Source organism: Equus przewalskii, unplaced genomic scaffold (genome assembly GCF_037783145.1).
Source record: "Equus przewalskii isolate Varuska unplaced genomic scaffold, EquPr2 ChrUn-5, whole genome shotgun sequence".
NCBI classification, from domain to species: Eukaryota; Metazoa; Chordata; class Mammalia; order Perissodactyla; family Equidae; genus Equus; species Equus przewalskii.
Window position 1 is genome coordinate 252,533 of NW_027228753.1, and position 13,332 is coordinate 265,864.

At 38.8% G+C, this 13,332-nt stretch overlaps 1 protein-coding gene across 15 annotated transcripts in view; it reads right to left on the bottom strand.

Moving 5' to 3' along the window:
* Positions 1-2,880: 2,880 nt before the first annotated feature.
* UHMK1 (U2AF homology motif kinase 1) overlaps positions 2,881-13,332 on the bottom strand; it is an 89,071-nt gene continuing 78,619 nt past the window's right edge. For 5 of the 15 annotated variants that reach the window (XM_008533315.2, XM_070608209.1, XM_070608212.1 and 2 more), the window contains 5 exons: positions 11,928-12,121; positions 10,535-10,675; positions 9,530-9,718; positions 4,487-4,553; positions 2,881-3,449 (listed from right to left, as the gene is read on the bottom strand). In XM_008533315.2, coding sequence (XP_008531537.2) covers positions 3,357-3,449; positions 4,487-4,553; positions 9,530-9,718; positions 10,535-10,675; positions 11,928-12,121 — 684 coding nt within the window. In that variant the 3' untranslated portion in view covers positions 2,881-3,356. Of the gene's footprint in view, positions 3,450-4,486; positions 4,554-8,403; positions 8,455-9,529; positions 9,719-10,534; positions 10,676-11,927; positions 12,122-13,332 lie in introns of all 15 variants that reach the window. The other 10 variants (XM_070608201.1, XM_070608204.1, XM_070608205.1 and 7 more) reach the window with 5 other exon arrangements.

Sequence of the window (13,332 nt, forward strand, 5' to 3'; positions counted from 1 at the left end):
TGCGAACACAAATTTCTGGGCATCACCCACAAATGTGTAATGTAGTAACTCTAAGAATTTGCATTTCTAACAAGTTTCCAGATGATAGTGATGAAGCTGGTCAGGGGGCTACATTTAGAAAATCACTGTTACAGGTCTTCTAATTAACCCTCTAAATTGGGCATCCCCTGGCAATTTGACGAAGTTCAGTGACTCCTTCGTCTCCCCAGAATATCAATCAACCTCCCTTCAATAATCCATTTCTGAATCAGAATACAAATTTTCATTTTAAGGCAATTAAATCGAATAAATCAGAGTTAAATTATTTGAGTGCTTACTATGGGCACAACATGGTTCTGATTACTAAAAACCTCACTAATTTTTCATAACACATTAGATTTAAGGTATATTTTCTCATTAGAACATTAACCTGTGAACCCAGTTTGAGAAGGGAACAGTGCTCCTCTCAAAATGATGGGGTTCTTTGTTGAAGAGTTCTGCCACATCAAACTCCAATTCATAATGACGACCTGTAACTGTACTGAAATTAATTCCCTACATTTTAGCACTAAATTATCTTTCCATTCTAAGTGAGTTAATTTTATCTCTTTAACTAGAATGCAAGCTCGGTAAGGAGAGAATCTATGCTACACTTTTTATCCCCTGAAATGCTGGACATGAGACAGGTACTCAGCCCTTACTGGCTGACTCATTCATTCATCACTTCCCAATGTGCTTTTCCTAAACCAGGGCTCTAAAGAGGCCATGAATTGCAAACGCATCAGTCTCAGCCAGTAGAAAAACAGATTTCCAAGCTAACTGAATGATTTGTGTTTGAGTCATGCTCTTGGATCATGCATGATTTTCCTTTTCCTTTGCCTTTTTTTACCTCGATAGCTGAGATCTGACTGGACCATGGTGAATCACCAAGAAAAAACACTGGAGACAGTAAGCTCGAGTTAGAAATGAAAGCACCTATTACCAATAACAGCCCAAACTTTCAGGAACAGAAGGACCAGAATTTGAAAATGGAATTATTTTTGTCCATCTTCCAGATGTCACTAATAATTCCTTTTAGACATCAAAACTGGGTCAATTTCAAGAAGCAAGAGGGACACTGAGGAACAAAAATCAAATATTCAAAGAACACACCTATTGGGCTAATTTAATGTTCCTTTGTGACTATCAGTAGAGTTATTAACACATAGCAAGGCTGATTTCAACCAAACTCAAAAGTCATTATTAACTCTCACATAAATTCTACCATGCTGTTGCCAAGTGATTCTAACTCCTATTTTCATAAACATTTTACCCAACTCTGTATTTTCAGAATTAGAACAATTATTTAACAAGGACTTAAGAAGATACATAATGTTACCACGTTATAATTCCATGGCTCAGAGGCTCTGAGACTCTTTGCCCTTAATGTACCCACTGTTCCCAGCCTCTGTTCCTCTCCAATAAAAACCACTACTACCATCCCATGCTGCCAGTCCCCCCTTCCCTGGCATTATTAGTATGATCTTAACGATGGGGAGAGAGGAAATGGCAGATGGAGGTTCAGAAAAAAGGAAAGCATACCACTCAGGTGCTAAAAACTGCAGTTTTGTCCTCACAATCCATTTGGAGCTTGTTCTGATAGAAAATTCAAACCTCACAAATCTTTTTGAGAAATGGAATGGATAACAACAGCAAAATTGGGCTGTTATTGAAATAAAACAGAAAATATGCTAGACACACTATTTACCCTTAGCACAAGAAAATAAATTTAAATAGATATATCATATACTCTTTAAAAAAGTAATTCTTAAATGCTGTACTTCTAGAGAACAAAGGACCCACCCATGACATTCCACCTTGTGACAACTTGTCAGTGGAAAATAAAATTTACTAATCTCTTCTCTAAACATAATTTTCATTTATCCAGATGTTAATTTTTATGCTTTTGGTCAATACTTAAATGCTATAGAAAACGCACTTATAAAGCTAAATATTTTCTTGCAAACTGCATTTTAGACATAGAGAACCCTTACTAATGACCAATGATCTATGGCCCATATTTAAAGAACACCTTTGTCTCTTTTTATAATACTCTAGCTGAAAAAAAAAACCAAAAAGTAAAGAAATAAAACTGAAACAGTAGTGATTAACTTACCTGGGGAAATGCAGGAACTATATTCTTTTGAATTCCTAAGTGCCACCAAATATTTGGGTAAAAGAGGATAAACCAATGATATGAAACAAGGTTTCTCAATGTTGACAGCATTATTTTGGGTCAGATAATTCTGTGCTGTAAGAAGTTGTCCTGTGCATTGTAGGATGTTTACCAACATCCCTGGTCTCTATTCATTAGATGCCACTACAACAGTACTGCCCTCTCCATTGTGACAACCGAAAATGTCTCTAGACATTGCCAAATGCCCTTTTTGAGAGCAAAACCATCTTTGGGTAAAAGCCACTATTATTTTATTTATTTATTTATTTGGAGGAAGATTAGCCCTGAGCTGACATCTGCTGCCAATCTTCCTCTTTTTGCTGAGGAAGACTGGCCCTGAGCTAACATCCGTGCCCATCTTCCTCTACTTTACACGTGGGACACCTGCCACAGCATGGCTTGCCAAGCGGTGCCATGTCTGTACCCAGGATCCGAACTGGCGAACCCTGGGCTGCTGAAGCAGAATGTGCGAACTTAACCGCTGCACCACTGGGCTGGCCCCCTCAAAAGCCACTATTATAAAGTGATAGGAGGATAAAGTCCAAAGTTAGATATTCATTAAAAAACTATGACTCTGCAATCTCCCAGAAGTATCCATTTGGCTTTTTGCAGTATCTCAAGGTTTTTCCCAGGTTTCATATTTTCCCAATGGAATAATTTCCTCAAGGTACAAATGACACTCCAGAGACAAGAAGAAAAGTTTATTTTACTAATTGTTTTCTTTAAAAAATTTAATTTTTGATAAAATAAAACAAACTTTTAGTACCATAGAAATCTTTCAACATGTACAATGACATATTATTACTATGTACAACTTTGAAAACAAATGCTTCCAGCTCCAAGTAAAGTGATGTTGAACATCCCAACTATACTCAAGCTGTAGGAAATTTCCTAGATGGCCGATGTTTTCCTTGACTTGGAAAAAAATTATACAATTGAAAAATATAAATAAGACCTTCAATAAGTTGAGAATCATAAAATTGCTTTCTGAAGTTCAGTCATCTGGATCTTGGGGAATACGTAATAGTTGTAAGAGTTCAACAAGCAAATGAAACTCTGTGGATATTCAAACTTGAGTTATTCCAGGAGAGGTGTGGTAGGTTCACAGTAGGTCTATCAAAAATAAAAGCTATTCTTAGTGTGGTGGAACTTGGTGTCTGGTTCATATACCATTCTTCACCAGCTCATGGACTCCATTCTCATCAATGATTAAAGGTGCATGGAATTCTTTATCTGCCACATAACTTTCTAATCCCTAAAAGAAGGGTTGAAAATGAAACAGAAAATTGGTGTACAGTAGTCATGCAATGCTGAACTCAGTATGTATAATAATGATTTAAAGCATGAATGCCAAAAGCTGGGTTGAGATACAGAATTTAAAAGTTAATAAAAATCTCTTTAGTATACTTTTTAAACTGGGCTTAATGACCTATTTATGGAAGCATAAAACAAATGACAAAAAAAGAAAAATTATTCTGATTATATTATAATTTCTAAAGTTAATAAGATGATAGTCATTCTTTCTATAATCATTACCCAGTAAAGTTAATAACCTTCTAAGCAAGGTGGCTGTCTCTGATGCTAGAACTAAGCAATCTGACAAGGATCTCCAAAAAAAATACTACATATTAAAATAGCAGGGACCCCTAAATCCCCTGATGTTACAAAAAGTGAGAGTATATAAACAAAGTAGACCCATTGAGAGGAAAAATTACACTGCATTATAAAGAGCCAGATGATCTGTCTAAAAAGAAGGCTGTTTTTTTTTTCTTTTGGTGAGGATGATTTGCCCTGAGCTAACATTGTCGCCAATCTTCCTCTTTTTGCTTGAGCTAACGTCTGTGCCCATCTTCCTCTATTTTGTGTTTGCGACACTACCACAGCATGGCTTGATGACTTCTGTGTAGGTCTGCACCTGGGATCCAAACCTGCAAACCCCAGGCCACTGAAGTGGAACATTCGAACTTAACCACTATGCCACCAGGCCAGCCCCTAGGCTAATTATTTTTAAAGCCCACTGCATTTCAATGTATAGGTGAAATGGACTAAACATTAAACATTCTGTTCATGGCAACTAACCCACTTATGGGATAGATGCAAAGCTGTAACAGGAATTCTCAAAGAGAAGGATTCAGAACAACGCAACTTCTTGGCTCATTCCCAGGATGAGCTCCTCAGGGCCAGGCCGTCGGAAAATGCTGCATCCTCTCTAAGGGCACCTTTACTTAAACATATAACAACATCAGAACCCTACTTTTAAAAAGATAGAGGAAAAAAACAAAGCAAACTTACTTCTCCAGCATAGGAGATAAGAGGAGAGATTTCACACTGGATTGGTACATCGTTGGCATCCTTCAAGCTAAGGGAAAAAACACACGTTAGAGATTTTGCTTCCCATGTTACTTGCCAGAGTGAAAGCACAGAGGGTAACTTTCCTCCAAGAAGCTTGTAGATAAAGTTCTGCTGGTTAAACAAACAGAAAAGATTCTACCCTGACGATCACTAAATTCCCTGAGGATGAAGTTAACATGAAATTGTCATGGTCCAAAAGACACTATTTGTGGCAAGTGCCAATAATTACTAGCAGCTATTCAAAGCACTTCCCCAATATCGACACACTTATCCCCTAACGTATATCTCATTTTTTATCATTTATAACTTTTAAATTGATAAAGGGACTATTTATAGGATATATACTATGTTCCAGGCCCACTGCTAGTGAATCCTTTCTATTTCATTTTAAACTTGCCACAACCTTGAGAGTTGGTATTAATGCTGACAAATATTCTAAAGCTGCACTGTCCCATACAGTGGCCACTAGCCACATGTGGTTACTTAAACTCAAAATTTTAAAAATTAAAATTTTAAAATTCAGTTCCTCAGTCATAATAACCACATTTCCAGTGCTCAGTAGCCATGAATGGCTAATGACTATCAAACAGGACAGCACAGATGTAGAACATTTCCTTCATTGCAGAAAGTTCTCTTGGACAGTACTGTTCTAAAGGTCAGGTAAATTATTTCCCACTACATGTTTTTCTGCCCAAATCTCCTAGATTAGCTGAGCTGATTTATTCGATGTTTCAAAGTGCTTCTCTGTTACTTTCACTGAAGTCCCTCTTTAAAGAGCGAAGGCAGAATGCCCCCAGTGAAGGCAAGGCTAAAGTCACCATCTGCTTCCTCTAAGTCACGTTTCTAACATTTATAGGCAAAAGCAATCCTGACTTTCTAAATGCTCTAACACAAAAGTCAAGAAATAGTGTTTTTAATATGTTTAAAGTCATTAGACCTCTAAGTTTTTCACCATTTCACGAATCTTACCAATAGGACACAGGACACACAAAACTCCAGTCTCTTGCAACCTCAAACCATTGCTCTCCTTTGTTTTACCAAATATGTAGTTTGACACTTTGGTGGAGTCAATAAAACAAGAGGGCTTCTGAGGTTAGCCGTGCCCAATCTTTCTCTAACTAGAACTATCTAGCTAGCATTTAAGGTCCTCTCTACACTACTCCAACTGACTTGTCCCGCTACTTTCCACTCGAACCAGCCCAGCTGCACACACTGTGCTGAGTTGGAGTATTCCAAGTCATCCTCAACTACCGTCCCTTTGACGATACAAATCATACCCACCCTCCAAGATCTAGCTCAAGCCCAACCTTCCTTTGACCACTGCATTTCATAGTGATCGCTCTCATTCATTTATTTAAAAAAATAATAAATTTATTAGCTATCTGCTAAGTCACTGCCTTCTAGGGTAATTATTATTTACACCACACATTTGACACATAAACACATACCACCTGATGATGTTACTTAATTTTTACGTATGTGCATCTTGAACCTCTCAGTATGCTGTAAGAAATGACTTATTTCTCTTGTGTAAGCTACTTCAGCACCCGGGATTCTAACAGTACATGAGGGTCTGTAAGCAGGTCTACAAATGCTCATCGGCTGAATGAAGGATGAGGGTGGACAGATGAGTAATTTAGAAAAAAGATGAATTAAAAGAATCGGCACTCATATCTCCCTGGGGACCGGTCCCACGGCTGAGTGGTTAAAGTTTCACTTGCTCCACTTAGGCGGCCCAGGTTCACGGGTTCAGATCCCTGCTGTGGACCTACTCCACTCACCAGCCATGTTGTGGAGGTGTCCCATATACAAAAAATAGAGGAAGACTGGCACAGATGTTAGCTCAGGGCTAATCTTCCTCAAGCGAAAAAAGAGGAGGATTGCCAATGGATGTTAGCTTAGGGTGAATCTTCCTCACCAAAAAAAAAAGAGAAAAGAAGGGGCACACGTATCTCCAGATTTGTGCCAGATTCTATCAAAAGAGCTCAAGAGATCTGGTCCAGACCCTCTGGGGCAGCTCAGAGTCATATTAAACCAAATGGGAAAAATGAGGACCCATTCCACTGATAAGATGTATACAGCCCAGTTTCATCTGAACCTCTGAGGGATTCGGCCTGCCAGGATCAGAAGCTGGTTTTGAATCCAAGGAACACACAGCTGACCTAAATATAACTTCCTTTCTAGTACCACAAAGATACTCCAAGAAACTAAGAAAGTCAACTTTAATAAACAAAGTCAGATGCCAGGGAGGCGGAAAGACAGAAGCTACCATCACTGAATGCAAAATCGCAGGAGATTCTCAAATTAGCACAATAACAGTATTGTCCGCCAGTTCTTTAGCCAAGCATCCTTCTGGTAGCTAACACTGTTCAGTAGGCATTAAGGCAAAACATATAAATAATATTGTTTTGTCAAAACTCAGCATCCTTGCTTTCATTCTTTCAGAGTGTCTCCAAGCTGTTTCCTCCCTCTTTTACATAAAATACTTCCTTTTCATTTCTCCCTTTTAAGTAATCTTTTTCCTACTCTGTGAGACCATCCTTTAGTGCTAAGAATTTCAGCAAAAACTATTCTAACTCCATGATCTCATTTGGGGCCAAACTTTTATTTCGGTTTAATTATTCTACAAATGGCTAAAATGAAGTAATGGGGGGGTGCTAAATAAGAGAACTCAGATGAGAACTAAATAACGTTTACAACTTTTGTATCTTAACTGAGATAGCTGGAGGTTGTTTTCCCTTACATAATTAAGAAACTATTTCACTTTTTAGGTTAAAAGCTGTGGTTCAATGAGAAGGAAATTTAGGGCCAAAAATTTATTTCTTAAATTATAAAAGCAGCTTGCTCCCACATATTAAAAATGATGGATGGGACAGAAAATGACGAGGGGTTCTGCATCCCAGTTCGCATAGCCTAAGAGGCAATAATCACCTATGGCTCCCATAAGAAACCAGTCAGATCTGTGAATCTACTTCCTTGTCTACAGGGCCACATACCAGAAACACTGACACTCACAGGGACTTGTCTCCACAGGACAAAGATGAGTGGCACAGGCAGGAAAAAACACATGGATGAAACTGACATCACTGCCACTCTATTTCTGAAATAACTCCCATCTCTAGGTCCTTTGCCCTGTACCCATTTCCCCAATTATCTTCAAATTCCAACTAAGTCTAATAAACTGTGAAACGCAACAAGAATATCAAGCTATCTCGTTAGCTATAAAGATAATGGCTTTGTCAAACTCTGTCAGTACCCAGATGAGAGGCTGTGTTACTTCTATCCAAAAATTATCCACCATTAAGACAAAAAGATCCTCTCTCTAGGAGCAAGATAGTAACTGATGAAAATTAACATGCAGAGACCAAAGAGGGCAGCTGTTAGTATGAGAATAAATCAAAATAACAATTTTCTCCACATTAAGAGCCACCAAATGTGTCAGGAACAGTTAGCCTTTCTACTGAGAGCATATATCGAATTCAATAAGACACATCTTTGGAATGTTATTTTTGTCCAGCTTATGCTTATGCTAAAAAGGGGAAGTTGGGATCTAAATTTGTTCTCCCTGGCCTATTGCTCTAGATTTTATCTATCACTTGTAAATTTGTCACTAGAGGCTCAAAAACCTATGGTCAGATTCTTTAGTAAAGCATGCTCCCCACTTCCAGCATGCACTGAGATTCTGAGTTAGTGTCATCCAGACAGATACCTGCCACCAAGTAAGCAGTACACCCCAACCAAAGCTTCAACTATCCACCCAGACCACCGAAAGGCAGCACGCTAAACTACGAGGCCAGTTAGTACGGAGGGAAGCACAGCCCCATCACCATGCGCTGCAGGCAGGGTGGCATATTTACTTGTGATTGACATCAGCTGTGATGGTCTCTGACTTTCCATTTGTAGCACTGCTATGTAGGAATAAATAAGCATTAATGGGAATGGAAACAAATTAAACAATAACAATGAAGTGGAATTGCAAAATATACTTGACAGAAAGGCATATATTTACGGTAAATTATAAACTTGGCAAAGGAGATCCGAGAGGGTACAAAACAAACTCAATGGCCAAAGATGAAGCATGAGGATAATCTGACATGCCACAGAGCAAGCCTGTTGACAACACAGAGCCTGAAAGTGGCCTTGGACTATGAGACAGCTTACTACAGCTCTTTCTTGTGAAAACACAGTTACGGACCAGTAAGTTCCAATGCCCCATTTTCTAACATTTATCAAAGTACTCTAGCCCTTGTGTGCACGCAGCCAGCCATTTTATCCCTTATGAATATAAATTATATGGCAGAATGGTTTTTACACAAGTACAAAAACACTAAATGATTTAGAAGGGGGGAATTCTAGGTGCCAATGCAGGTTTTTATTATAAAATATAAGCTTTAGCTTAAAAGTGCTTTATCTCAGATCTGAAATGCTACAAGTACTTTCTTTTTTAACTTCTAAAATCCCAAAGCATTTCTAAAGCTTGCGAACCCGTGAATGTAGGTGGCGTTCACTCCCCTTCCTGGCACCTCCCTCAGCGACCTGAAAGTGCCATAGTGAGAACTGGGGTGGGCCTATGTGGGCAGCAGGTCTTTTGAGGGGGTCTCATAGATGGCACTTGTCATGAGGTCGCAAATTTATGGGAAGCAACAACCAATCCTCTGCCCTGTGCTACAGTGTGCCGCTCCTGGGCTTTAACCACACGGCACACCAAAAGAACCACCTTCTGCCCATTTTTCAGGAGGAGCCATTCCAATGACATGGTGGAGATGTATCCAAAGAAACAAGAAATGTAGAAGGTTCCTCTTCAAGAGGAAGTAGAGTTATCATTCTCTTTGTAATGGGCAAAGCTGTCGTTATTTTGCTTTAGGAACTGCCCACATCAATACTTTGCTTTTTTAAAAAGATATAGGAATACATCAGAGAGGAGAAAGAAGTCCAAGAGGAACAGTCCAGGAAGCATTCACACAAAAGAGAAAAGATACTGACCGGGGAATTGCTGGAAGGCGAGAGCCATTTTCATCTATAAAGTGGCCCCCTGCGTTGAGGACCCAGCAATGATGAAGGGACAACAAGGCATGCCGCGCAGTAGTGGGGTTGTCCTTCCCGTTCTGACTGTCTGCATTCTTTAGTGGGGAAAACTCATCTTCCCGTAATACTTCATACACCACAAACTTCCTAGAGTGGAACCATACAAAGACTGCTTTATTATGAAATGAAAGTGCACACACAGCTTCCAACACCTCTCCACATAGCTAAGCCTTTGGTCATCAATAATAGGCTCTCTTAATGCAATTTCAAATGAATGCTGAAAGAAATAATGCTGGTCCCTGGACTAAATAAAGTTGGATTCTCTTCTCTGATGCCAAATGAGAAGTTATTTCTACCCCCAAATATAAAACACTTCATCTGAGGTGAGAAAGATTAGAAATCTTAATGCAAAAAGATCACATTGGTCTCTGTTCTGGAAAAAACAAACCGGCAAAGAGAATGATTTAGAAATGTATATGGGAAGATTAATCTTATATATAGCTAATTTTTCTTCTGTATTTTCATACTGGTCAAATTCTGAGACATGTATCTCAACATCAAATGTGATCTTTTATAGAGAGTTATATAATTTAAAAACATGTTCACTGAAACATTTACTCATAGGTCAGTAAGACATCCCAAACACAAAATGAACCAATTCTCTGTCTCAACCCTTTTTGGCTCTCAGCCAAAATAAGTGGCTTTAACAATTTTGCAGGAAAGCCAGAAAATGAATTAATTGATATAAAGAAAAATGTACTCATGGGCAACTCAAACCATCCCCCTGGATTGGTGGTTTAAACCTAGAGAAGGATGATGAATCTAGACTATACACTCTATCAAAAGGCCACATCTGACACATATGCTATCAAATGTTTCCTGAAAATAGGGCCCTGCCTAAGAGAGTAAAAAGCTACATTTCAAGAGATATATTTAATCTTACTGGTGCTGTTCAAAACATACTTTGCAAATTGGAAGATGTCAAAGACAAATTTTTCCATCTTTATTCCATTTGGTTTGTCTGGCTTAATTAACTGTCCCTGGGAATCCACATACGGAATCTTCTTTTGAGCCACGTGGTGCTGCAACTGAGGTTCATAAACACTAAGTAGGGAAAAAAAAGACAATCACTTTCCAAATATAAAATGCCAGAAAATCTGATAATCATAGTCAGGAGCAAATGCACCAACAGTCAGTACTAAGATTTTCAAAATGAAGAGCATTTGTTAAGTTTCAGTTCATATTTAAATATTAAATAGATTTCCCTATTCAAGTTAAAAAAATCAAATAATGATCTCCACGTGAAAAAATACATAGCTCACACCAATGTCTCTCCCATAGCTTCCATGTCTTTAGTAATATGTTCTACTCTTTGCCCCAACTTTCCCAACTGAGATCCCTTCCAAGTAGGGGACAGAAAGATTACTATGGATTAATCAACAACAGCTATAAACAGCATAGTGGAATGGGAAATATTTTGGAACTAGAGTTGATATTCTAAAGTAAAGCGGAGTAACTTTTTTAAAAGTAGACAGTCATCTGGAATGTCTAAAGCTACCAAAGTGAAGAATCAGATAATGAGAACGTCCTTCATTTAAAAGCCTGGTAGGATAAAACGGCTCTTATTTTATCTTTAGTGGCACTACCATGCTGATTTCCATCCAGGTCTCAAGTTCTTTTTCTTTACTCTCTAACGCGCTAGTTCCTAAATGCTAGTCTGGGAACCAGCTAACTTAAATTATGTGGGCAGCTTTTTAAATATACAGACGCCCTGGGGCCAGCCCTGTGGCGTAGCGGTTGAGTTCTGTGTGCTCTGCTTCAGCGGCCCAGGTTCCCAGGTTCGGATCCCGGGCATGGACCTCTACTGCTACCGCTAGTCAGCCATGCTGTGGCAGTGACCTACAAATAAAGTAGAGGAAGACTGGCACAGATGTTAGCTCAAGGCTAACCCTCCTCAGAAAAAAAAAAAAAAAAATACAGACACCCTGCATCTACCTCCAGAAATTCTGATTTAGTAGACGTAGGGCAGATATCTGTATTTTTAAATGTTTCCAGTTGTGGTAGAGAGAGGGTGTTTCACTTCTTATTCTTTGCTTCACCAGAACCTAGAGCAGGTGGATGGGAGATAGGAAGAGAAGAAAAGGGCGAAATGCTTTGGATTCCAGTTAATGCACTGGGGAATGGGTGCATTACACCCTATGATACATCTTTCTAAAAACAACTACAATGTGAGATAAATCTCCATTTGATAAAGGGGATCCTCAGGAAAGAAAAATTCTGTAGAATATAGATTTGGGTGACTTAGTTTCTGACTAATAACAAATGAAATTTTTAAAAGCCCCCATCTTGCCCATACTTGACAACATCTCTCAGAAACGGTACGGTGAAGAAATGGTTAGCAATGTTCCCTGCGTTGAACAGGAGTCGTCCATCCGAGCTTCGTTTTTGAGCTGTTGCCAGTGAAATCTCACTATATTCCACCACCTGGTAGACTCCATCTACTCGGCACACCACTCCAACGGGTTCGGTGGGGTTCGTTTTCTCTACCACCTGCCCACCAAAGAAAGCCAAGAGCAGAGGGAGAATTTAATCAAACACTACCTGGAGATTTGCCACTTTCAATGGCCACGTTTACAATTTTGCTTACATTGGCTCTAAGGTATTAAGTCAAGAGGAATCTCTAACTTTAGACAATCACCTATCTAACTTTATATTCTTGTGACAGACTACTTTCCAACCAGAAATGAGGTAAATTATCTCCTTCTTATTTATCACCTAACTAAACCACGGAGTAGAAATTCACAGAGAGCCCAGAGGAAATCACATTGGACTGAGAATAATTAAACAGCGAGTCTACATCTCCCCAAATATCTTTTAACTTTATTATTTAATTTATCCTTAACAACATTCAACTACTTGGAGAATAAGCGAAATGAAATTTCTCCAGGATTAACAAGACAAAAAAAGTAAGGCATCCTGCGTCTCTGTTTACATTGCCCAAATCATTATTTCATTTGAAAGGGGTGTTTCTTTCATTTTCATTCATGAATACAGCGTATTCCTCGCTTTTCAGAGACTTGGCTAGGAGGTAGAGGGATTGGAGCAGGCAGGTCTCTGAGCTCTCACTCCAACTTCAGTGGGAAAAGCCCACCCATCTTTATCTGTTTTGCATGCTTAGATTTTGTCTGAAGAGATTCTATGTTTTAAAAAACGTTAGAAAACCAGTGGTTTGATAATCTGTCAATGGCTCTAGCCTGGTAGGGAAGCCGAGAGAAAGGTGTGTATCAAAATCAGAGGGAAAATGTAAGAGTATGTAATTAAAAAAAAAACCCTCACAGGTGATTCTGACACCCCACCACCCTAATCCCACACATCACTGACAAACTGAGTGTTTAGAAGAAAATTACGAAAGAACTGTATGCAATGCACTATATAAAATCAACATTCAGCAGAAGAATCAAACAATAAAAAATATCACAAGATATTGTTTTGTTTGCCCTGTTCACTTAACAATTCAGCCTGCTTCAGAGTATTTTGAAATATCTGTCCCCAATTTAAAAAGTCTATCCTAAGTATACACGAAATTGTATCAATAAAGTTAAAACTTTTATTCAGCAGCTGATTTCTTAAAATAAACACAGCCAGCAGCAGTCTCTTCCAGACAACTAAAGCCACTATTGAGAACTGTTTTCACAGCAATTAGAGATATAGGCACTGAGCCTAGCTCAGTCAGGCAGGGCTAGTGGATACGTGGCCTTATG